This window comes from Rana temporaria, chromosome 4, assembly GCF_905171775.1.
Source record: "Rana temporaria chromosome 4, aRanTem1.1, whole genome shotgun sequence".
Taxonomy (NCBI): Eukaryota; Metazoa; Chordata; class Amphibia; order Anura; family Ranidae; genus Rana; species Rana temporaria.
In genome coordinates, this window is record NC_053492.1 from 198,377,239 (window position 1) to 198,400,927 (window position 23,689).

A 23,689-nucleotide genomic window follows, 5' to 3' on the forward strand; every position below is an offset into this window, starting at 1 on the left:
CAGCCAGAACGGTGACTGCAAGAGGCAGAGCTGTAGACGCTGAAGGGAAGCGGTCTGTGTTGAGGAGTCTGCTGGTCTGGGTGACCAGGACAACGAGCAGAAGTACTGCTACAGAGAGACAGGTGCGCTAGCATTTTTCTGTTGTGTATTCCATGGAGAAGAACCCCTGCGTGGGAAAACGTTTGTTTGGACTTAATTTTTTGCCTTTTTAATAAAAATGGGCTACCATGCCCTTAAACATAGTTCCTGGCTGGAGTGAATCGCTTAAAAATCGCATATCCCACTTGAGCTAACAACCCCCAACCTTACAATATATATATATATATATATATATATATATATATATATATATACACAGTATATCAAACATATTTTCACATACACCCCTCACATTTTTGTAAATATGTTATTATATCTTTTCATGTGACAACACCGAAGAAATTACAATGTAAAGTAGTGAGTGTACAGCTAGTATAACAGTGTACATTTTCTGTCCCCTCAAAATAACTCAACACACAGTGAAAATGTCCATATTGGGATCAAAGTGACAATATATAGTGTGGCCACCATTATTTTCCAGCATTGCCTTAACCCTCTTGGGCATGGAGTTCACGAGAGTGTGTGTTGAGTTATTTTGAGGGGACAGCAAATTTACACTGTTATACAAACTGTACACTCACTACTTTACATTGTAGCAAAGTGTCATTTCTTCAGTGGTGTCACATGAAAAGATATAATAAAATATTTACAAAAATGTGAGGGGTGTACTCACTTTTGTGAGATACTGTGTATATAAATATATATATGCTGTATATTATAAATTAATATATTATTATATATTAAATTATTACTATAATATCTAATATTATAGCCACAAGACTAAATATGTGTCTAGAAAAGAGCAAGGAAACCTATGAGGCTTTCAATTGAGAAGTTACTATTAAATCATATTTTTATTTTTGATGCAAATGCCTAAAAATACCCATAAGCATGGAATAAAAACACATCACCTATTTCAGAGCAGCATATACAGTAACTATTATATGCAAAAAGCTATATATATCCATCAGGGAAGTAGGTACACAAAAAAATATATTGTAAAATGTGCCATGGCAGGCAGGACAACAAAGAAAGTTTTCCTTCAGACCACAACTGCTGCAGTTTATTAAGAGTGGAACTTCATAGGCGTATCTCATTTCAACCTAATTTTATGAGACTTAAGACTAATATTAAGAACTAAACATGGTCATATTCAAACTGAATAAAAATTACTTACTCAAACTGAGAAAATATAACCTGCATAAAAAGGGTAATACTTTCCAGCAAAAGCAAAGAAAAAATTAATATTAATAGTAAAAATGTGGAGGATTTTTGAGAGAAGCAAGCTGACTAGATCACATTCTGGAAGATGAAAAAATAGGTCATAATTTATTTTAGATTTATTTACATTAAAAGAAAAATGTACCTGTTTGTGACGATGATGAAGATGAATCACTGAGAAATGCTGTTGAATTCAAAACAGTGCTGGATGATGGGACATAAAACAAAGATGATGTTGTCTCTGAGCTAGCTGATGTAGATACACCATTATTTTCAGTAAATGTGGTAGAAGCTTTAGATGTAGTAGTTGCATTAGGGATAGGTGCTGAGGAACCTTTTAATTGTGATTGTGTTGAGCTGCTAGGGATTTGTGAAGTTGAAAAATCATTAACACTCAATGCTTCCTTATCTGACGGCTTTAGAGAAGTCATGGTTGAAGAAGTAAAATGTTTAAGTGATGTGGTTTTATGGGAACTAGACGCCAAAGAGGTAGAGTGTTCAGCCGTTGAGACTGCAGATGATGTTTCCATGTTTTTTGGCTGGTATGATGTGGTTTCAGGCATGCTAAAAAATGACACATTAGACTGTCCAGTTGTTGGGGTAGCAGGGGGGCTCTCAATTTTAGCCGTTTTAGTGATGAAATCATTTGTAGCTGGTGTGGAAACAAACATACTGAGAATTTTTGAAGTAGAAGATGAGCTAGACTCCGTAGCTGAAAAAAGACCATTTGTATTGGGTAATTTTGTAGATAAAGATTCAGAATTGACAATTTCTGAGGTAAATGAAGACATTGTTGGTAGTTTATCAGATGTAAAATCAGATGTTACTCTATGTTCAGAGGTTGAAAGTGTATAGCTATCTGTTTCTCTTGAATATGCCACTGGTGTTTTCATATTTGTTGCCTTTGGCAATGTGTTGGCTGAAGAAGCAGAAGGTTGAAGTAAGCTAGTTGAAGATATAATAAACTCTGTAGACTGTTTTGTGGCTGGAAAAGCAGGGGTGCTTTCAATTTCAGTAGTTTTGACGGTGAATGTCGACGATGCAGACATATTAGTTACTGTAGTGGATGCAGATGTTTTGATACCAGAGACTTGTAAAGTAGATGTAGGATGTGTGCTGGTTTCTGTCCTGGAAAACATATCAGTTTTACTAGATGATTCTGTAGACAAAGCTTCAGAAGTGTCTGTAGTAAATGCAAATGGCATAGTCTGATTTACAGTAGTAGTAAAGCTAAATACATGTTCAGAGGTGGCTAGAGTAGGGGTGTCTATTATTTTTGAAGTAGAGAATTCCATAGCTTGTGGTGTTTCCACTTCTGTTGTCTGTGGTACTGTAACAATTGAAGAAATAGGTGAATGAACAGGTGTGCTTTGAGAGGTGTTAGAATCCACCAAAGAAGATTTTTTAGATGTTCGGTAAACAGAGGTACTTTGATCTTCAGAATTTGTAATAGAGTTTGAACTTGTTTTCATTTTTGAAGATAACTCGGAAGTCGTATTCGTTTTATCGGATGTGGAAACAGAATTACTAAAGCTTTGCTCTGTAGGTTTAGGAAGTATGTTGGTTTCTGTCATTGAAAAATCACTGATTGTACTAAATGAGTCTGAGGTTAAAGTTTCAGAAGTACTGGTTTCTGAAGTTAAAAGAGATGACTGGCTTGTCGTTTCTGAAGATGAAATCGTTTTTGTATGCAATGTTTCCCTTATTGTTGCCTTTAGTGATGTTAGATGTGAAGAAGCAGATGGTTCATTTAAAGTAGTCTCAGATAGGAAAGAATGTAATTCGGTAGATTGTTCAGTTGTTGCAGAAACACTTTCACTTTCAGAAGTTTCAGTGAATATAGATGTGAGCATTTTGGATGATGACTCAAGAGTATTACTTTCTTCAGTAGATGTTGAAGTAACTGTGCTGGAAAATTCTGAAGTATGTTTGGCAGCTGTGCTGGGTTCTGTTGTAAAAAGAAGAGAGGCTGAATTGGATGGCTCTGTAGACGAGATTAGAGAAATGCTGGGTTCTGATGTAAATGTAGATGATGTGGTCATTGCTTCTGTAGATGTAGAGTCAAAGGGTGTTCCATTTTCGGAGGTTGACAGCTCAGTTCTACTTGTTGCCTCTGAAGATAAAATCATATTTGTATGCAATGTTTCCCTTATTGTTGCATTTGGTGATGTTAGAAGTGAAGAAGCAGATGGTTGATTTAAAGTAGTCTCAGATAGGAAAGAATGTAATTCAGTAGATTGTTCAGTTGTTGGAGATGCAGAAGCACTTTCACTTTCAGAAGTTTCAGTGAATATAGATGTGAGCATTTTGGATGATGACTCAAGAGTATTACTTTCTTCAGTAGATGTTGAAGTAACTGTGCTGGAAAAATCTGAAGTATGTTTGGCAGCTGTGCTGGGCTCTATTGTAAAAAGAAGAGAGGCTGAATTGGAAGGCTCTGTAGACGAGATTGGAGAAATGCTGGGTTCTGATGCAAATGTAGATGATGTAGTCAGTGGTTCTGCAGATGTAGAGTCAAAGGGTGTTTCATATTCAGAGGTTGACAGCTCAGTTCTACTTGTTGCCTCTGAAGATGAAATCATATTTGTATGCAATGTTTCCCTTATTGTTGCCTTTGGTGATGTTAGACTTGAAGAAGCAGATGGCTCATTTGAAGTAGTCTCAGATAGGAAAGAATGTAATTCAGTAGATTGTTCAGTTGTTGTGGAAGCAGGGTCACTTTCACTTTCAGAAGTTTCAGTGAATATGGATGTGAGCATTTTGGATGATGACTCATGAGTATTAATTTCTTTAGTAGATGTTGAAGTAACTGTGCTGGAAAATTCTGAAGTATGTTTGGCAGCTGTGCTGGGCTCTGTTGTAAAAAGAAGAGAGGCTGAATTGGATTGCTCTGTAGATGAGATTAGAGACATGCTGGGTTCTGATGTAAATAAAGAGGATGCAGTTAGTGGTTCTGCAGATGTAGAGTCAAAAGGTGTTTCATATTCAGAGGTTGACAGCTCAGTTCTACTTGTTGCCTCTGAAGATGAAATCATATTTGTATGCAATGTTTCCCCTATTGTTGCCTTTGGTGATGTTAGAAGTGAAGAAGCAGATGGTTCATTTAAAGTAGTCTCAGATAGGAAAGAATGTAATTCGGTAGATTGTTCAGTTGTTGGAGATGCAGAAGCACTTTCACTTTCAGAAGTTTCAGTGAATATAGATGTAAGCATTTTGGATGATGACCCATGAGTATTACTTTCTTCAGTAGATGTTGAAGTAACTGTGCTGGAAAATTCTGAAGTGTGTTTGACAGCTGTGCTGGGCTCTGTTGTAAAAAGAAGAGTGGCTGAATTTGATGGCTCTGTAGACGAGATTAGAGAAATGCTGGGTTCTGATGTAAATGTAGATGATGTAGTCAGTGCCTCTGTAGATGTAAAGTCAAAGGGTGTTTCATTTTCGGAGGTTGACAGCTCAGTTCTACTTGTTGCCTCTGAAGATGAAATCATATTTGTATGCGATGTTTCCCTTATTGTTGCCTTTGGTGATGTTAGACTTGAAGAAGCAGATGGTTCATTTGAAGTAGTCTCATATAGGAAAGAATGTGATTCAGTTGATTGTTCAGTTGTTGGGGAAGCAAAGTCACTTACACTTTGAGCAATTGTTTCCGTGAATATAGATGTGAGCATTTTGGATGATGACTCAAGAGTATTAATTTCTTCAGTAGATGTTGAAGTAACTGTGCTGGAAAATTCTGAAGTATGTTTGGCAGCTGTGCTGGGCTCTGTTGTAAAAAGAAGAGTGGCTGAATTGGATTGCTCTGTAGATGAGATTGGAGAAATGCTGGGTTCTGATGTAAATAAAGAGGATGTAGTTAGTGGTTCTGCAGATGCAGTGTCAAAGGGTGTTTCATATTCAGAGGTTGACAGCTCAGTTCTACTTGTTGCCTCTGAAGATGAAATCATATTTGTATGCGATGTTTCCCTTATTGTTGCCTTTGGTGATGTTAGACTTGAAGAAGCAGATGGTTCATTTGAAGTAGTCTCAGATAGGAAAGAATGTAATTCAGTAGATTGTTCAGTTGTTGGGGAAGCAAGGTCACTTAAACTTTGAGCAATTGTTTCCGTGAATATAGATGTGAGCATTTTGGATGATGACTCATGAGTATTACTTTCTTCAGTAGATGTTGAAGTAACTGTGCTGGAAAATTCTGAAGTATGTTTGGCAGCTGTGCTGGGCTCTGTTGTAAAAAGAGGAGAGGCTGAATTGGATTGCTCTGTAGATGAGATTGGAGAAATGCTGGGTTCTGATGTAAATAAAGAGGATGCAGTTAGTGGTTCTGCAGATGTAGAGTCAAAAGGTGTTTCATATTCAGAGGTTGACAGCTCAGTTCTACTTGTTGCCTCTGAAGATGAAATCATATTTGTATGCGATGTTTCCCTTATTGTTGCCTTTGGTGATGTTAGAAGTGAAGAAGCAGATGGTTCATTTAAAGTAGACTCAGATAGGAAAGAATGTAATTCGGTAGATTGTTCAGTTGTTGGAGTTGCAGAAGCATTTTCACTTTCAGAAGTTTCAGTGAATATAGATGTGAGCATTTTGGATGATGACTCAAGAGTATTACTTTCTTCAGTAGATGTTGAAGTAACTGTGCTGGAAAATTCTGAAGTATGTTTGGCAGCTGTGCTGGGTTCTGTTGTAAAAAGAAGAGAGGCGGAATTGGATGGCTCTGTAGACGAGATTAGAGAAATGCTGGGTTCTGATGTAAATGTAGATGATGTGGTCATTGCTTCTGTAGATGTAGAGTCAAAGGGTGTTCCATTTTCAGAGGTTGACAGCTCAGTTCTACTTGTTGCCTCTGAAGATGAAATCATATTTGTATGCAACGTTTCCCTTATTGTTGCCTTTGGTGATGTTAGAAGTGAAGAAGCAGATGGTTGATTTAAAGTAGTCTCAGAGAGGAAAGAATGTAATTCAGTAGATTGTTCAGTTGTTGGAGATGCAGAAGCACTTTCACTTTCAGAAGTTTCAGTGAATATAGATGTGAGCATTTTGGATGATGACTCAAGAGTATTACTTTCTTCAGTAGATGTTGAAGTAACTGTGCTGGAAAATTCTGAAGTATGTTTGGCAGCTGTGCTGGGCTCTGTTGTAAAAAGAAGAGTGGCTGAATTGGATTGCTCTGTAGATGTGATTGGAGAAATGCTGGGTTCTGATGTAAATAAAGAGGATGTAGTTAGTGGTTCTGCAGATGCAGCGTCAAAGGGTGTTTCATATTCAGAGGTTGACAGCTCAGTTCTACTTGTTGCCTCTGAAGATGAAATCATATTTGTATGCGATGTTTCCCTTATTGTTGCCTTTGGTGATGTTAGACTTGAAGAAGCAGATGGTTCATTTGAAGTAGTCTCAGATAGTAAAGAATGTAATTCAGTAGATTGTTCAGTTGTTGGGGAAGCAAGGTCACTTAAACTTTGAGCAATTGTTTCCGTGAATATAGATGTGAGCATTTTGGATGATGACTCATGAGTATTACTTTCTTCAGTAGATGTTGAAGTAACTGTGCTGGAAAATTCTGAAGTATGTTTGGCAGCTGTGCTGGGCTCTGTTGTAAAAAGAAGAGAGGCTGAATTGGATTGCTCTGAAGATGAGATTAGAGACATGATGGGTTCTGATGTAAATAAAGAGGATGCAGTTAGTGGTTCTGCAGATGTAGAGTCAAAAGGTGTTTCATATTCAGAGGTTGACAGCTCAGTTCTACTTGTTGCCTCTGAAGATGAAATCATATTTGTATGCAATGTTTCCCCTATTGTTGCCTTTGGTGATGTTAGAAGTGAAGAAGCAGATGGTTGATTTAAAGTAGTCTCAGATAGGAAAGAATGTAATTCAGTAGATTGTTCAGTTGTTGGAGATGCAGAAGCACTTTCACTTTCAGAAGTTTCAGTGAATATAGATGTGAGCATTTTGGATGATGACTCAAGAGTATTAATTTCTTCAGTAGATGTTGAAGCAACTGTGCTGGAAAATTCTGAAGTATGTTTGGTAGCTGTGCTGGGCTCTGTTGTAAAAAGAAGAGAGGCTGAATTGGATTGCTCTGTAGATGAGATTGGAGAAATGCTGGGTTCTGATGTAAATAAAGAGGATGCAGTTAGTGGTTCTGCAGATGTAGAGTCAAAGGGTGTTTCATATTCAGAGGTTGACAGCTCAGTTCTACTTGTTGCCTCTGAAGATGAAATCATATTTGTATGCGATGTTTCCCTTATTGTTGCCTTTGGTGATGTTAGAAGTGAAGAAGCAGATGGTTCATTTAAAGTAGTCTCAGATAGGAAAGAATGTAATTCAGTAGATTGTTCAGTTGTTGGAATTGCAGAAGCACTTTCACTTTCAGAAGTTTCAGTGAATATAGATGTGAGCATTTTGGATGATGACTCAAGAGTATTACTTTCTTCAGTAGATGTTGAAGTAACTGTGCTGGAAAATTCTGAAGTATGTTTGGCAGCTGTGCTGGGTTCTGTTGTAAAAAGAAGAGAGGCTGAATTGGATGGCTCTGTAGACGAGATTAGAGAAATGCTGGGTTCTGATGTAAATGTAGATGATGTGGTCATTGCTTCTGTAGATGTAGAGTCAAAGGGTGTTCCATTTTCGGAGGTTGACAGCTTAGTTCTACTTGTTGCCTCTGAAGATGAAATCATATTTGTATGCGATGTTTCCCTTATTGTTGCCTTTGGTGATGTTAGACTTGAAGAAGCAGATGGTTGATTTAAAGTAGTCTCAGATAGGAAAGAATGTAATTCAGTAGATTGTTCAGTTGTTGTGGAAGCAGGGTCACTTTCACGTTCAGGAGTTTCAGTGAATATGGATGTGAGCATTTTGGATGATGACTCATGAGTATTAATTTCTTTAGTAGATGTTGAAGTAACTGTGCTGGAAAATTCTGAAGTATGTTTGGCAGCTGTGCTGGGCTCTGTTGTAAAAAGAAGAGAGGCTGAATTGGATTGCTCTGTAGATGAGATTAGAGAAATGCTGGGTTCTGATGTAAATAAAGAGGATGCAGTTAGTGGTTCTGCAGATGTAGAGTCAAAAGGTGTTTCATATTCAGAGGTTGACAGCTCAGTTCTACTTGTTGCCTCTGAAGATGAAATCATATTTGTATGCAATGTTTCCCCTATTGTTGCCTTTGGTGATGTTAGAAGTGAAGAAGCAGATGGTTCATTTAAAGTAGTCTCAGATAGGAAAGAATGTAATTCGGTAGATTGTTCAGTTGTTGGAGATGCAGAAGCAGGGTCACTTTCAGAAGTTTCAGTGAATATAGATGTAAGCATTTTGGATGATGACACATGAGTATTACTTTCTTCAGTAGATGTTGAAGTAACTGTGCTGGAAAATTCTGAAGTGTGTTTGACAGCTGTGCTGGGCTCTGTTGTAAAAAGAAGAGTGGCTGAATTTGATGGCTCTGTAGACGAGATTAGAGAAATGCTGGGTTCTGATGTAAATGTAGATGATGTAGTCAGTGCTTCTGCAGATGTAGAGTCAAAGGGTGTTTCATTTTCGGAGGTTGACAGCTCAGTTCTACTTGTTGCCTCTGAAGATGAAATCATATTTGTATGCAATGTTTCCCTTATTGTTGCCTTTGGTGATGTTAGACTTGAAGAAGCAGATGGTTCATTTGAAGTAGTCTCATATAGGAAAGAATGTGATTCAGTTGATTGTTCAGTTGTTGGGGAAGCAAAGTCACTTACACTTTGAGCAATTGTTTCCGTGAATATAGATGTGAGCATTTTGGATGATGACTCAAGAGTATTACTTTCTTCAGTAGATGTTGAAGTAACTGTGCTGGAAAATTCTGAAGTATGTTTGGCAGCTGTGCTGGGCTCTGTTGTAAAAAGAAGAGAGGCTGAATTGGATTGCTCTGAAGATGAGATTAGAGACATGCTGGGTTCTGATGTAAATAAAGAGGATGCAGTTAGTGGTTCTGCAGATGTAGAGTCAAAAGGTGTTTCATATTCAGAGGTTGACAGCTCAGTTCTACTTGTTGCCTCTGAAGATGAAATCATATTTGTATGCAATGTTTCCCCTATTGTTGCCTTTGGTGATGTTAGAAGTGAAGAAGCAGATGGTTGATTTAAAGTAGTCTCAGATAGGAAAGAATGTAATTCAGTAGATTGTTCAGTTGTTGGAGATGCAGAAGCACTTTCACTTTCAGAAGTTTCAGTGAATATAGATGTGAGCATTTTGGATGATGACTCAAGAGTATTACTTTCTTCAGTAGATGTTGAAGTAACTGTGCTGGAAAATTCTGAAGTATGTTTGGCAGCTGTGCTGGGCTCTGTTGTAAAAAGAAGAGAGGCTGAATTGGATGGCTCTGTAGACGAGATTGGAGAAATGCTGGGTTCTGATGCAAATGTAGATGATGTAGTCAGTGGTTCTGCAGATGTAGAGTCAAAGGGTGTTTCATATTCAGAGGTTGACAGCTCAGTTCTACTTGTTGCCTCTGAAGATGAAATCATATTTGTATGCAATGTTTCCCTTATTGTTGCCTTTGGTGATGTTAGACTTGAAGAAGCAGATGGCTCATTTGAAGTAGTCTCAGATAGGAAAGAATGTAATTCAGTAGATTGTTCAGTTGTTGTGGAAGCAGGGTCACTTTCACTTTCAGAAGTTTCAGTGAATATGGATGTGAGCATTTTGGATGATGACTCATGAGTATTAATTTCTTTAGTAGATGTTGAAATAACTGTGCTGGAAAATTCTGAAGTATGTTTGGCAGCTGTGCTGGGCTCTGTTGTAAAAAGAAGAGAGGCTGAATTGTATTGCTCTGTAGATGAGATTAGAGACATGCTAGGATCTGATGTAAATAAAGAGGATGCAGTTAGTGGTTCTGCAGATGTAGAGTCAAAAGGTGTTTCATATTCAGAGGTTGACAGCTCAGTTCTACTTGTTGCCTCTGAAGATGAAATCATATTTGTATGCAATGTTTCCCCTATTGTTGCCTTTGGTGATGTTAGAAGTGAAGAAGCAGATGGTTCATTTAAAGTAGTCTCAGATAGGAAAGAATGTAATTCGGTAGATTGTTCAGTTGTTGGAGATGCAGAAGCACTTTCACTTTCAGAAGTTTCAGTGAATATAGATGTAAGCATTTTGGATGATGACCCATGAGTATTACTTTCTTCAGTAGATGTTGAAGTAACTGTGCTGGAAAATTCTGAAGTGTGTTTGACAGCTGTGCTGGGCTCTGTTGTAAAAAGAAGAGTGGCTGAATTTGATGGCTCTGTAGACGAGATTAGAGAAATGCTGGGTTCTGATGTAAATGTAGATGATGTAGTCAGTGCCTCTGTAGATGTAAAGTCAAAGGGTGTTTCATTTTCGGAGGTTGACAGCTCAGTTCTACTTGTTGCCTCTGAAGATGAAATCATATTTGTATGCGATGTTTCCCTTATTGTTGCCTTTGGTGATGTTAGACTTGAAGAAGCAGATGGTTCATTTGAAGTAGTCTCATATAGGAAAGAATGTGATTCAGTTGATTGTTCAGTTGTTGGGGAAGCAAAGTCACTTACACTTTGAGCAATTGTTTCCGTGAATATAGATGTGAGCATTTTGGATGATGACTCAAGAGTATTAATTTCTTCAGTAGATGTTGAAGTAACTGTGCTGGAAAATTCTGAAGTATGTTTGGCAGCTGTGCTGGGCTCTGTTGTAAAAAGAAGAGTGGCTGAATTGGATTGCTCTGTAGATGAGATTGGAGAAATGCTGGGTTCTGATGTAAATAAAGAGGATGTAGTTAGTGGTTCTGCAGATGCAGCGTCAAAGGGTGTTTCATATTCAGAGGTTGACAGCTCAGTTCTACTTGTTGCCTCTGAAGATGAAATCATATTTGTATGCAATGTTTCCCTTATTGTTGCCTTTGGTGATGTTAGACTTGAAGAAGCAGATGGTTCATTTGAAGTAGTCTCAGATAGGAAAGAATGTAATTCAGTAGATTGTTCAGTTGTTGGGGAAGCAAGGTCACTTAAACTTTGAGCAATTGTTTCCGTGAATATAGATGTGAGCATTTTGGATGATGACTCATGAGTATTACTTTCTTCAGTAGATGTTGAAGTAACTGTGCTGGAAAATTCTGAAGTATGTTTGGCAGCTGTGCTGGGCTCTGTTGTAAAAAGAAGAGAGGCTGAATTGGATTGCTCTGTAGATGAGATTGGAGAAATGCTGGGTTCTGATGTAAATAAAGAGGATGCAGTTAGTGGTTCTGCAGATGTAGAGTCAAAAGGTGTTTCATATTCAGAGGTTGACAGCTCAGTTCTACTTGTTGCCTCTGAAGATGAAATCATATTTGTATGCGATGTTTCCCTTATTGTTGCCTTTGGTGATGTTAGAAGTGAAGAAGCAGATGGTTCATTTAAAGTAGTCTCAGATAGGAAAGAATGTAATTCGGTAGATTGTTCAGTTGTTGGAGTTGCAGAAGCATTTTCACTTTCAGAAGTTTCAGTGAATATAGATGTGAGCATTTTGGATGATGACTCAAGAGTATTACTTTCTTCAGTAGATGTTGAAGTAACTGTGCTGGAAAATTCTGAAGTATGTTTGGCAGCTGTGCTGGGTTCTGTTGTAAAAAGAAGAGAGGCGGAATTGGATGGCTCTGTAGACGAGATTAGAGAAATGCTGGGTTCTGATGTAAATGTAGATGATGTGGTCATTGCTTCTGTAGATGTAGAGTCAAAGGGTGTTCCATTTTCGGAGGTTGACAGCTCAGTTCTACTTGTTGCCTCTGAAGATGAAATCATATTTGTATGCAACGTTTCCCTTATTGTTGCCTTTGGTGATGTTAGAAGTGAAGAAGCAGATGGTTGATTTAAAGTAGTCTCAGAGAGGAAAGAATGTAATTCAGTAGATTGTTCAGTTGTTGGAGATGCAGAAGCACTTTCACTTTCAGAAGTTTCAGTGAATATAGATGTGAGCATTTTGGATGATGACTCAAGAGTATTACTTTCTTCAGTAGATGTTGATGTAACTGTGCTGGAAAATTCTGAAGTATGTTTGGCAGCTGTGCTGGGCTCTGTTGTAAAAAGAAGAGTGGCTGAATTGGATTGCTCTGTAGATGAGATTGGAGAAATGCTGGGTTCTGATGTAAATAAAGAGGATGTAGTTAGTGGTTCTGCAGATGCAGCGTCAAAGGGTGTTTCATATTCAGAGGTTGACAGCTCAGTTCTACTTGTTGCCTCTGAAGATGAAATCATATTTGTATGCGATGTTTCCCTTATTGTTGCCTTTGGTGATGTTAGACTTGAAGAAGCAGATGGTTCATTTGAAGTAGTCTCAGATAGTAAAGAATGTAATTCAGTAGATTGTTCAGTTGTTGGGGAAGCAAGGTCACTTAAACTTTGAGCAATTGTTTCCGTGAATATAGATGTGAGCATTTTGGATGATGACTCATGAGTATTACTTTCTTCAGTAGATGTTGAAGTAACTGTGCTGGAAAATTCTGAAGTATGTTTGGCAGCTGTGCTGGGCTCTGTTGTAAAAAGAAGAGAGGCTGAATTGGATTGCTCTGAAGATGAGATTAGAGACATGCTGGGTTCTGATGTAAATAAAGAGGATGCAGTTAGTGGTTCTGCAGATGTAGAGTCAAAAGGTGTTTCATATTCAGAGGTTGACAGCTCAGTTCTACTTGTTGCCTCTGAAGATGAAATCATATTTGTATGCAATGTTTCCCCTATTGTTGCCTTTGGTGATGTTAGAAGTGAAGAAGCAGATGGTTGATTTAAAGTAGTCTCAGATAGGAAAGAATGTAATTCAGTAGATTGTTCAGTTGTTGGAGATGCAGAAGCACTTTCACTTTCAGAAGTTTCAGTGAATATAGATGTGAGCATTTTGGATGATGACTCAAGAGTATTACTTTCTTCAGTAGATGTTGAAGCAACTGTGCTGGAAAATTCTGAAGTATGTTTGGTAGCTGTGCTGGGCTCTGTTGTAAAAAGAAGAGAGGCTGAATTGGATTGCTCTGTAGATGAGATTGGAGAAATGCTGGGTTCTGATGTAAATAAAGAGGATGCAGTTAGTGGTTCTGCAGATGTAGAGTCAAAGGGTGTTTCATATTCAGAGGTTGACAGCTCAGTTCTACTTGTTGCCTCTGAAGATGAAATCATATTTGTATGCAATGTTTCCCTTATTGTTGCCTTTGGTGATGTTAGAAGTGAAGAAGCAGATGGTTCATTTAAAGTAGTCTCAGATAGGAAAGAATGTAATTCGGTAGATTGTTCAGTTGTTGGAATTGCAGAAGCACTTTCACTTTCAGAAGTTTCAGTGAATATAGATGTGAGCATTTTGGATGATGACTCAAGAGTATTACTTTCTTCAGTAGATGTTGAAGTAACTGTGCTGGAAAATTCTGAAGTATGTTTGGCAGCTGTGCTGGGTTCTGTTGTAAAAAGAAGAGAGGCTGAATTGGATGGCTCTGTAGACGAGATTAGAGAAATGCTGGGTTCTGATGTAAATGTAGATGATGTGGTCATTGCTTCTGTAGATGTAGAGTCAAAGGGTGTTCCATTTTCGGAGGTTGACAGCTTAGTTCTACTTGTTGCCTCTGAAGATGAAATCATATTTGTATGCAATGTTTCCCTTATTGTTGCCTTTGGTGATGTTAGACTTGAAGAAGCAGATGGTTGATTTAAAGTAGTCTCAGATAGGAAAGAATGTAATTCAGTAGATTGTTCAGTTGTTGTGGAAGCAGGGTCACTTTCACGTTCAGAAGTTTCAGTGAATATGGATGTGAGCATTTTGGATGATGACTCATGAGTATTAATTTCTTTAGTAGATGTTGAAGTAACTGTGCTGGAAAATTCTGAAGTATGTTTGGCAGCTGTGCTGGGCTCTGTTGTAAAAAGAAGATAGGCTGAATTGGATTGCTCTGTAGATGAGATTAGAGAAATGCTGGGTTCTGATGTAAATAAAGAGGATGCAGTTAGTGGTTCTGCAGATGTAGAGTCAAAAGGTGTTTCATATTCAGAGGTTGACAGCTCAGTTCTACTTGTTGCCTCTGAAGATGAAATCATATTTGTATGCAATGTTTCCCCTATTGTTGCCTTTGGTGATGTTAGAAGTGAAGAAGCAGATGGTTCATTTAAAGTAGTCTCAGATAGGAAAGAATGTAATTCGGTAGATTGTTCAGTTGTTGGAGATGCAGAAGCACTTTCACTTTCAGAAGTTTCAGTGAATATAGATGTAAGCATTTTGGATGATGACACATGAGTATTACTTTCTTCAGTAGATGTTGAAGTAACTGTGCTGGAAAATTCTGAAGTGTGTTTGACAGCTGTGCTGGGCTCTGTTGTAAAAAGAAGAGTGGCTGAATTTGATGGCTCTGTAGACGAGATTAGAGAAATGCTGGGTTCTGATGTAAATGTAGATGATGTAGTCAGTGCTTCTGCAGATGTAGAGTCAAAGGGTGTTTCATTTTCGGAGGTTGACAGCTCAGTTCTACTTGTTGCCTCTGAAGATGAAATCATATTTGTATGCAATGTTTCCCTTATTGTTGCCTTTGGTGATGTTAGACTTGAAGAAGCAGATGGTTCATTTGAAGTAGTCTCATATAGGAAAGAATGTGATTCAGTTGATTGTTCAGTTGTTGGGGAAGCAAAGTCACTTACACTTTGAGCAATTGTTTCCGTGAATATAGATGTGAGCATTTTGGATGATGACTCAAGAGTATTACTTTCTTCAGTAGATGTTGAAGTAACTGTGCTGGAAAATTCTGAAGTACGTTTGGCAGCTGTGCTGGGCTCTGTTGTAAAAAGCAGAGAGGCTGAATTGGATTGCTCTGTAGATGAGATTGGAGAAATGCTGGGTTCTGATGTAAATAAAGAGGATGCAGTTAGTGGTTCTGCAGATGTAGAGTCAAAAGGTGTTTCATATTCAGAGGTTGACAGCTCAGTTCTACTTGTTGCCTCTGAAGATGAAATCATATTTGTATGCAATGTTTCCCTTATTGTTGCCTTTGGTGATGTTAGACTTGAAGAAGCAGATGGCTCATTTAAAGTAGTCTCAGATAGGAAAGAATGTAATTCAGTAGATTGTTCAGTTGTTGGAGATGCAGAAGCACTTTCACTTTCAGAAGTTTCAATGAATATAGATGTAAGCATTTTGGATGATGACTCAAGAGTATTACTTTCTTCAGTAGATGTTGAAGTAACTGTGCTGGAAAATTCTGAAGTATGTTTGGCAGCTGTGCTGGGCTCTGTTGTAAAAAGAAGAGAGGCTGAATTGGATGGCTCTGTAGAGGAGATTCGAGAAATGCTGGGTTCTGATGTAAATGTAGATAATGTAGTCAGTGGTTCTGTAGTTATAGAGTCAAAGGGTGTTTCATATTCAGAAGTTGACAGCTCAGTTCTACTTGTTGCCTCTAAAGATGAAATCATATTTGTATGCAATGTTTCCCTTATTGTTGCCTTTGGTGATGTTAGACTTGAAGAAGCAGATGGCTCATTTAAAGTAGTCTCAGATAGGAAAGAATATAATTCAGTAGATTGTTCAGTTGTTGTGGAAGCAGGGTCACTTTCACTTTCAGAAGTTTCAGTGAATATAGATGTGAGCATTTTGGATGATGACTCATGAGTATTACTTTCTTCAGTAGATGTTGAAGTAACTGTGCTGGAAAATTCTGAAGTATGTTTGGCAGCTGTGCTGGGCTCTGTTGTAAAAAGAAGAGAGGCTGAATTGGATTGCTCTGTAGATGAGATTAGAGACATGCTGGGTTCTGATGTAAATAAAGAGGATGTAGTTAGTGGTTCTGCAGATGTAGAGTCAAAGGGTGTTTCATATTCAGAGGTTGACAGCTCAGTTCTACTTGTTGCCTCTGAAGATGAAATCATATTTGTATGCAATGTTTCCCTTATTGTTGCCTTTGGTGATGTTAGACTTGAAGAAGCAGATGGCTCATTTGAAGTAGTCTCAGATAGGAAAGAATGTAATTCAGTAGATTGTTCAGTTGTTGGGGAAGCAGGGTTACTTTCACTTTCAGAAGTTTCAGTGAATATGGATGTGAGCATTTTGGATGATGACTCAAGAGTATTACTTTCTTCAGTAGATGTTGAAGTAACTGTGCTGGAAAATTCTGAAGTATGTTTGGCAGCTGTGCTTGGCTCTGTTGTAAAAAGAAGAGAGGCTGAATTGGATAGCTCTGTAGAGGAGCTTAGAGAAATGCTGGGTTCTGATGTAAATGTAGATGATGTAGTCAGTGCTTCTGTAGATGTAGAGTCAACGAGTGTTTCATTTTCGGAGGTTGACAGCTCAGTTCTACTTGTTGCCTCTGAAGATGAAATCATATTTGTATGTGATATTTCCCTTATTGTTGCCTTTGATGATGTTAGACTTGAAGAAGCAGATGGTTCATTTGAAGTAGTTTCAGATAGTAAAGAATGTAATTTAGTAGATTGTTCAGTTGTTGGGGAAGCATAGTCACTTACATTTTGAGCAATTGTTTCCGTGAATATAGATGTGAGCATTTTGGATGATGACTCATGAGTATTAATTTCTTCAGTAGATGTTGAAGTAACTGTGCTGGAAAATTCTGAAGTATGTTTGGCAGCTTTGCTGGGCTCTGTTGTAAAAAGAAGAGTGGCTGAATTGGATGGCTCTGTAGAGGAGATTAGAGAAATGCTGGGTTCTGATGTAAATGTAGATGATGTAGAGTCAAAGGGTGTTTCATATTCAGAGGTTGACAGCTCAGTTCTACTTGTTGCCTCTGAAGATGAAATCATATTTGTATGCGATGTTTCCCTTATTGTTGCCTTTGGTGATGTTAGACTTGAAGAAGCAGATGGTTCATTTGAAGTAGTCTCAGATAGTAAAGAATGTAATTCAGTAGATTGTTCAGTTGTTGGTGAAACAGGGTCACTTTCACTTTCAGAAGTTTCCGTGAATATAGATGTGAGCATTTTGGATGATGACTCATGAGTATTACTTTCTTCAGTGGATGTGGAAGCAAATGTGCTGGAAAATTCTGAGGTATATTTGGCAACTGTGCTGGGATTTGCTGTAAAAAGAAGAGTGGCTGAGCTTGATGGCTCTGTAGATGGAGATAGAGGTTCTGATGTAATTAAAGAGGATGTAGTCAGTGGTTCTGTAGATGTAAAATTAAAGATGGTTTCAAATTCAGAGGTTGACAGCTCAGGTCCACTTGCTGTTTCTGCAGCTGAAGTCCTATTTGTACTGGATTCTTGCTTCACTGTTTCTTGTGGATCATATTCAGAGGATGACAGGTCAGATCTGCTTGTTGCCTCTGAAGCTGAAATCATATTTGTACCTGATGTTTCTTTAAGTGTTGCCTCAGGTGATGTTATATATGAAAAGGCAGATGATTCATTGATGGTTGTATCAGTAAATGTTTGAAATTTTGATGATGACTCATAAGTAGTGATTTTCTCAGTAGATGAGGAAGCAGATGCACTGGTGCTCTCTGAGGTATTGATTGGAGCTGGGCTAGGTTCTAATGTGGAAACAATAGCAGATGCACTGGAGTCCTCAGTAGATGAAGATATAGATACGCTGGGTTCTGACAGAAATGTGGATGATGTAGTAATTTGTTCTGTAGATGTAAAGCCAAAACTGGTTTCATATTCAGAGGATACCTGTTCAGATCTGCTCGTTGCTTCTGAAGCTGAAATAATTTTGGAACTCTTTGTTTCAGTTATTGTTGCTTTTAGTGATATTAGAGGTGAAGAAGTAAATGTTTCATGTGAGGTATTCTCAGATGGACTGAAATTCAATTCAGTAGACTGTTCAGTTTTTGGTAAAGAAACTGTCCTGGTTTCTGATGTTGATAAAACAGCAGATAAATTAGGAGCCTTAGTAGACTGTGATAGAGAAATGCTGGGTTCTGATGAGAATAGAGGTGATGTAGTCAGTGGTTTTGTAGATATATTGTGATTGGTTGATTTATATCCAGGAATGGCAGATGTTTTGGACGTTTCCAAAGCAGATGTAGGAAGTGCACTGGATTCTGTAAAAAGGAAAATGGCAGTATTTTAAAAGATGTAAGTTCACTGTGGTTTAACATGTTGATTAAGCTAAAGTTAGTTGTTATAACAAAGTGTCACTATCATAGATTGTAACTGATATTGTTACATCTAGAACTCACAGAAAATCTGTTTATATTAATTTTGGTCAAAGTGAACAGGGATTAGAACAACTGTTTTTTTTTTTTGCTACCTCTCCCCCTCTACCACTTACTCTATATGAAAAATCACAAATCCAATAATTAACTTGGGGGGTGACTTAAGCCCTGTACACACGGGCCAGAATCTCGTCAGGAAAAAAAAACGTTGTTTTTCCTGATGAGATTATTGGCAAGAAACTCTTGCCGCCCGAGTGTACAGACACTCCTTTCAAAAGAACCGCGGATCTTTTGAAAGGCAAGAATGCGGTGACGTCATCGCGTACGGCGAGCATGCGCTTGTCACATTCGATGCCATCGCCGCCATCTTGCTGCACCCTACCTATGCCTACCTATTTCCACGGCAACAGGTAAGTATACACACTCTTGGGTTTCTCGTCAGGAAAACACTGCCGAGAATCACAACAAGAAAAAAAGAGAGCAGGTTCTCTATTTTTCTTGTCAAGATTTTACTGGGTTCTGTAAAAAGGAAAATGGCAGTATTTTAAAAGATGTAAGTTCACTGTGGTTTAACATGTTGATTAAGCTAAAGTTAGTTGTTATAACAAAGTGTCACTATCATAGATTGTAACTGATATTGTTACATCTAGAACTCACAGCAAATCTTTTTATATTAATTTTGGTCAAAGTGAACAGGGATTAGAACAACTTTTTTTGCTACCTCTCCCCCTCTACCACTTACTCTATTTGTCCTGTTTACTAATATCATCAAAAGTGAAAGTTAAATAAAATCACAAATTTTGGGTTGTCCCCAGAAAAGTAATAGCAGGGAAATCTACTTGTTCTGGTCACCGGGGGAAACCACAACGAATTCCCTTAATTTGCAGGGATTTCCTTTCACTTCCTGTTTTGACTATGGGACAGGATATGAAGGTAAATCTCCCTAATGGGACACAGATGGAAATAATACATTTGACAGGGGTTATATCCTTCCCCTGCTCCAATCCAATGAAAAACATTTTGTATCCATAGTTCTACTTTAAAGTGGATGTAAAGGCAGAAGTTTTTTTATGCATTAAGATAAAAAGTCTTCTGTGTGCAGCAGCTCCCCTCAGCCCCCCTAACTTACCTGAGCTCCATCTCTATCCAGCAATGTCCACGAGTGCCTCGGCCACCCGGGACTCTCCCTCCTGTTTGGCTGAGACACAGCAGCATTGCTATTGGCTCCCGCTGCTGTCAATCAAACTCAGTTAGCCAATCAAAAGAGAGAGAGAGCATGGCCAAATCGCAGGTATGTGTATGAATGCATATGCTGAGCTGCAGCTCGGGTGCCCCCATAGCAACCTGCTTGCTGTGGGGGCACTCAACAGGTGGGAGAGGACAGGAGCTCTAGCCAGGGTCCTACGAAGAGGAGGATCCAGGCTTCCCCCTGTGCAAATCCACTGCATAAAGCAGGTAAGTATAATATCTTTGTTGTTTTATTAGAAAAAAAAACAAGAATTTACAATCACTTTAATTCTGGTGGGTTTCCAATCGGAAATTAACATATTTTGAAATCTTCTTTGGTGCCAGTTCAGTTTAATACTCCTGCTCAAGCATTTCTTATTTCTATTCCATAGGTTTTTACACCATCCCCTTCCCCTTTTATTTTGTTTTACAAATTTCAAAAGCTGTTGTTTTGCCATCATAGATACCAGGCTGAAACCTTAGACATACTGGCTGGTCTATGTAAGGATAGATGTTCATGACATTGCTATATCTCCCTAATTTCCTTCAGAATGAAACAGCTACTTCAACAAGGAGCCTTAAAATGGAGTTACTGCAAAGCACTAGAGCAGTGCCGATTGTCCAAACACTTGCATTTTTAAAGCAACCCTGTTTAAATCATAAAAGACGTAATTTGTGGATACCCTTTGTGGTGATTTTATAGTTATAAAAGAAGAAGTCTGCACATAATGGATTCAAAAGTGGTAAGACATTTAACCACTTAAGGACCCATTCACGCCGATATATGTCGGCAGAATGGCACGGCTGGGCACAAAAATTATTAATAAAAATGCAATAAAACCTTATTTAGGTGTGATTCTCCTATGGTTTGGCAGCATTTATTAAAAATGTGGTTAACCCAAACTCACAGGCAAATCTTGAAGAATTCTTTAGGAAGGGAGGTAGGGGGCAGTTGAATCTGCCTGCTAAAGTTTGGCCCCTTTTGGAGCTATTAGGCAAACTACTGTAATAAAAGAAGACGTGCAGCAATACAAAAAATGAATAAATTGTACAGCATTAAAAGTGTCTTTTCATGTGGCTTCATGGGCAACATTGAAAAATCACAAATCCAATAATTAAGTTGGGGGATGACTTAAAGTTGTACACAGTTTTCTGGAACAGTACAATTGTCAAGGACAGTATCAGCAAGAGCACACTGGCAGCTAATTTTTGGCCATGGAGCTGACTTTGTCTTTTGCAATTAGCTTGGCTTAATCTGGCCATAGATGGATAGATGGATCGAAAACCAGACTATCAATTAGATCCATGTCATTTGATTGACTCATTAGTGTGGAATGGACAAGTTGGAAAACTTTTGTCAATAAATTGTAATTTTTTTTAACAAGTTGTCCAGGAAAGAGGCAAACAGAAGGTTTAGACCATGGGTCTTCAAACTATGACCCTCCAGTTGTTCAGGAACTACAATTCCCATTATGCCTTGTCATGTCTGTGAATGTCAGAGTTTTACAATGCCTCATGGGATGTTTAGTTCTGCAACAGCTGGAAGGCCGTAGTTTGAGGATCCCTGGTTTAGACAAACCATATAACACTGCCAGTGCTTAGCTTGTATTGGTTTATGTAAAACCTTTACCCCAAAAGGAAATTAAAAAACTGTAGCTGTAACTGCTTGAAAGTAGTTAGCTTAAATTCAGATTTAATTTGTTAGTCAAACTTAGTTCATTTAAGTTTGCTAATACATTTAACACTACCCTCTCAACAGGTTGACAATGCTGCAGTCCAAGTGTTGCTCTATCACTCCTCCATATGGCAGTGCCAGACTAAAGCTGGCCATACACTAGTAGGATTTGGTTTAAAAATGTCCTTTCTAAATTGTTAATTCATTTTTTCTAATTGTTAGTGGGGGTAAAATTGACATTCTATTTTGACCATAGAAATTAGAAAATTCAAAGAAGCAGGATAGAATTTTTAATTTTTTTTAATGAATAAATTGCTAACAGTGTATGTGGTTTTTGGTCAGGAAAATCCATTTACTCCTAAATCAAATGTCATCAAATGTGCTGTGAGCATTTTTGTACGAATGTTCATACGAATATTAGTATGAACGTTACTTCAAAGGTCTAGCAGTGTATGGCCAGTTAAGACAGAAAGTATATTACTGGCTGAATCACCAGATTAAAATAAAGAAAATCAATCCAAAAAAAGAAAAAAGAAACAAATGCAGCCAGCACAATTTTTGACTGGTAAGGTGTAATATATTACATATTTGTTTTGGGGTTTACGCAAGCTTTAAAGGAAACCGAAAGTGTATTTTCATTTGACTTATTTCTGTATGTTTCTGTAACTTCTGCTCTACACATTCATACAGATTTGTACATACTTCTTGTAGTGGTAAACTGAATGTGAAATGAATTTTAAATGAGTTTCCTCATGCAGAGTTAGAAGCAATTTTTTCACTTACCTGTAAAGTTACCAGAAGCCTCATTGGTATCTAGAAACACAATAAAAGACAAATCCAAATTGAAACCGATAATACAAATTAGTATTCCAAAAAACACATGTGCTTTGTGGTACGTTTACTTAAACTTGATGTAAGTGATGAACTCCTTCCCCAGCACATTCAGAACAGATCATACTTATGTGCATCCCCATTCCTCCAAAATCTTCACTATATGGCCACCCAGGCAATGCACAGCCCCTTCCAGGGGCGTGAAGATTTGGGCAAGTGTGATTTGTTATGAATAAAGATAAGCTCCAGGTTTTGGTTAAGGATGATTTCGACCCAAACCCAGCCTGCCTGCGGTTCAGCAAATGAGTGAACAAAAAGACCAAATGGGGACAAAAGCCTCACCTCCACATCGGATGTAGGGGTCTGTAGAGGTGGACTTATCAGAATCCCAAAATCTGCTTTAGAACAAAGGGGCCCTGATATTTAACAACCCCCCCCCCCCCCACGTGAAAATGTATGGGGTAAATATTAGCCCTTCTTACGTAGTCACAAAAGCAACAAAAGCACTTATACCATAGAAAAAAAAGTTCTTTATAATAAAAATTACCCCAACCAAAAAAATTATGTCACACAATGTAAATCCAACGTCGATCACTTCATCCTGTGATGTAGATTGAGCCTCAGTCACAATGAACAGTGCCTGATGAGATGACAACCTGCCACACTTGAGGAAGTTAACCCAAGCTACAATGAATCTGTTGCACCATTAGTAGTAATTAAGCCATAGGCTGTTGTGTATTGCATTTTTGATCATGTAAACCTTTCAACTGCGTTTAAAGTATCAGATTCTTGACCATGTGATGGCTCCACCTTTGTGGTGATTTTATAGTTGTAAAAGAAGAAGTCTGCACATAATGGATTCAAAAGTGGTAAGACATTTAACCAATTAAGGACCCATTCACAGCGATATACGTCGGCAGAATGGCACGGCTGGGCACAGAAATTGTTAATAAAAATGCAATAAAAATATCCCTTATTTTGTAAACGCTATAAATTTTGCGCAAACCAATCGATAAATGCTTATTGTGATTTTTTTTTACCAAAAATATGTAGAAGAATACGTATCGGCCTAAACTGAGGAAAAAAAATGTTTTTTTATATATTTTTGGGGGATATTTATTATAGCAAAAAGTAAAAAATATTGCATATTTTTTCAAAATTGTCGCTCTATTTTTGTTTATAGCGCAAAAAAAACCCGCAGAGGTGATCAAATACCACCAAAAGAAAGCTCTATTTGTGGGAAAAAAAGGACGCCAATTTTGTTTGGGAGCCTTATCGCACGACCGCGTCAGTTAAAGCGACGCAGTGCCAAATCGCAAAATAGGGCAAGGTCCTTAACCTGCATAATGGTCCGGGTCTTAAGTGGTTAACCAGTAGACTGGAAAATTATTGGTGAAGCAGGATTTTTTACTCCCCTACAAGCTAACAAGCTGTCTATGAAAGTGGCAAATAGAAGGTTGAGACTAACTATTTAACTCTGACATGTGAATGTCAGAGTTTTACAATGCCTCATGGGATGTTTAGTTCCGCAACAGCTGGAAGGCCGTAGTTTGAGG

At 38.1% G+C, this 23,689-nt stretch overlaps 1 protein-coding gene across 1 annotated transcript in view; it reads right to left on the reverse strand.

Moving 5' to 3' along the window:
- Positions 1 to 1,448: 1,448 nt before the first annotated feature.
- The window catches only part of LOC120935686 (mucin-17-like), a 47,908-nt gene continuing 25,667 nt past the window's right edge, over positions 1,449 to 23,689 (reverse strand). Inside the window, exons 4-5 of the mRNA XM_040347740.1 lie at positions 22,086 to 22,115; positions 1,449 to 18,286 (exon numbers count right to left, since the gene is read on the reverse strand). Coding sequence (XP_040203674.1) covers positions 1,449 to 18,286; positions 22,086 to 22,115 — 16,868 coding nt within the window. The remainder of the gene's footprint in view (positions 18,287 to 22,085; positions 22,116 to 23,689) is intronic.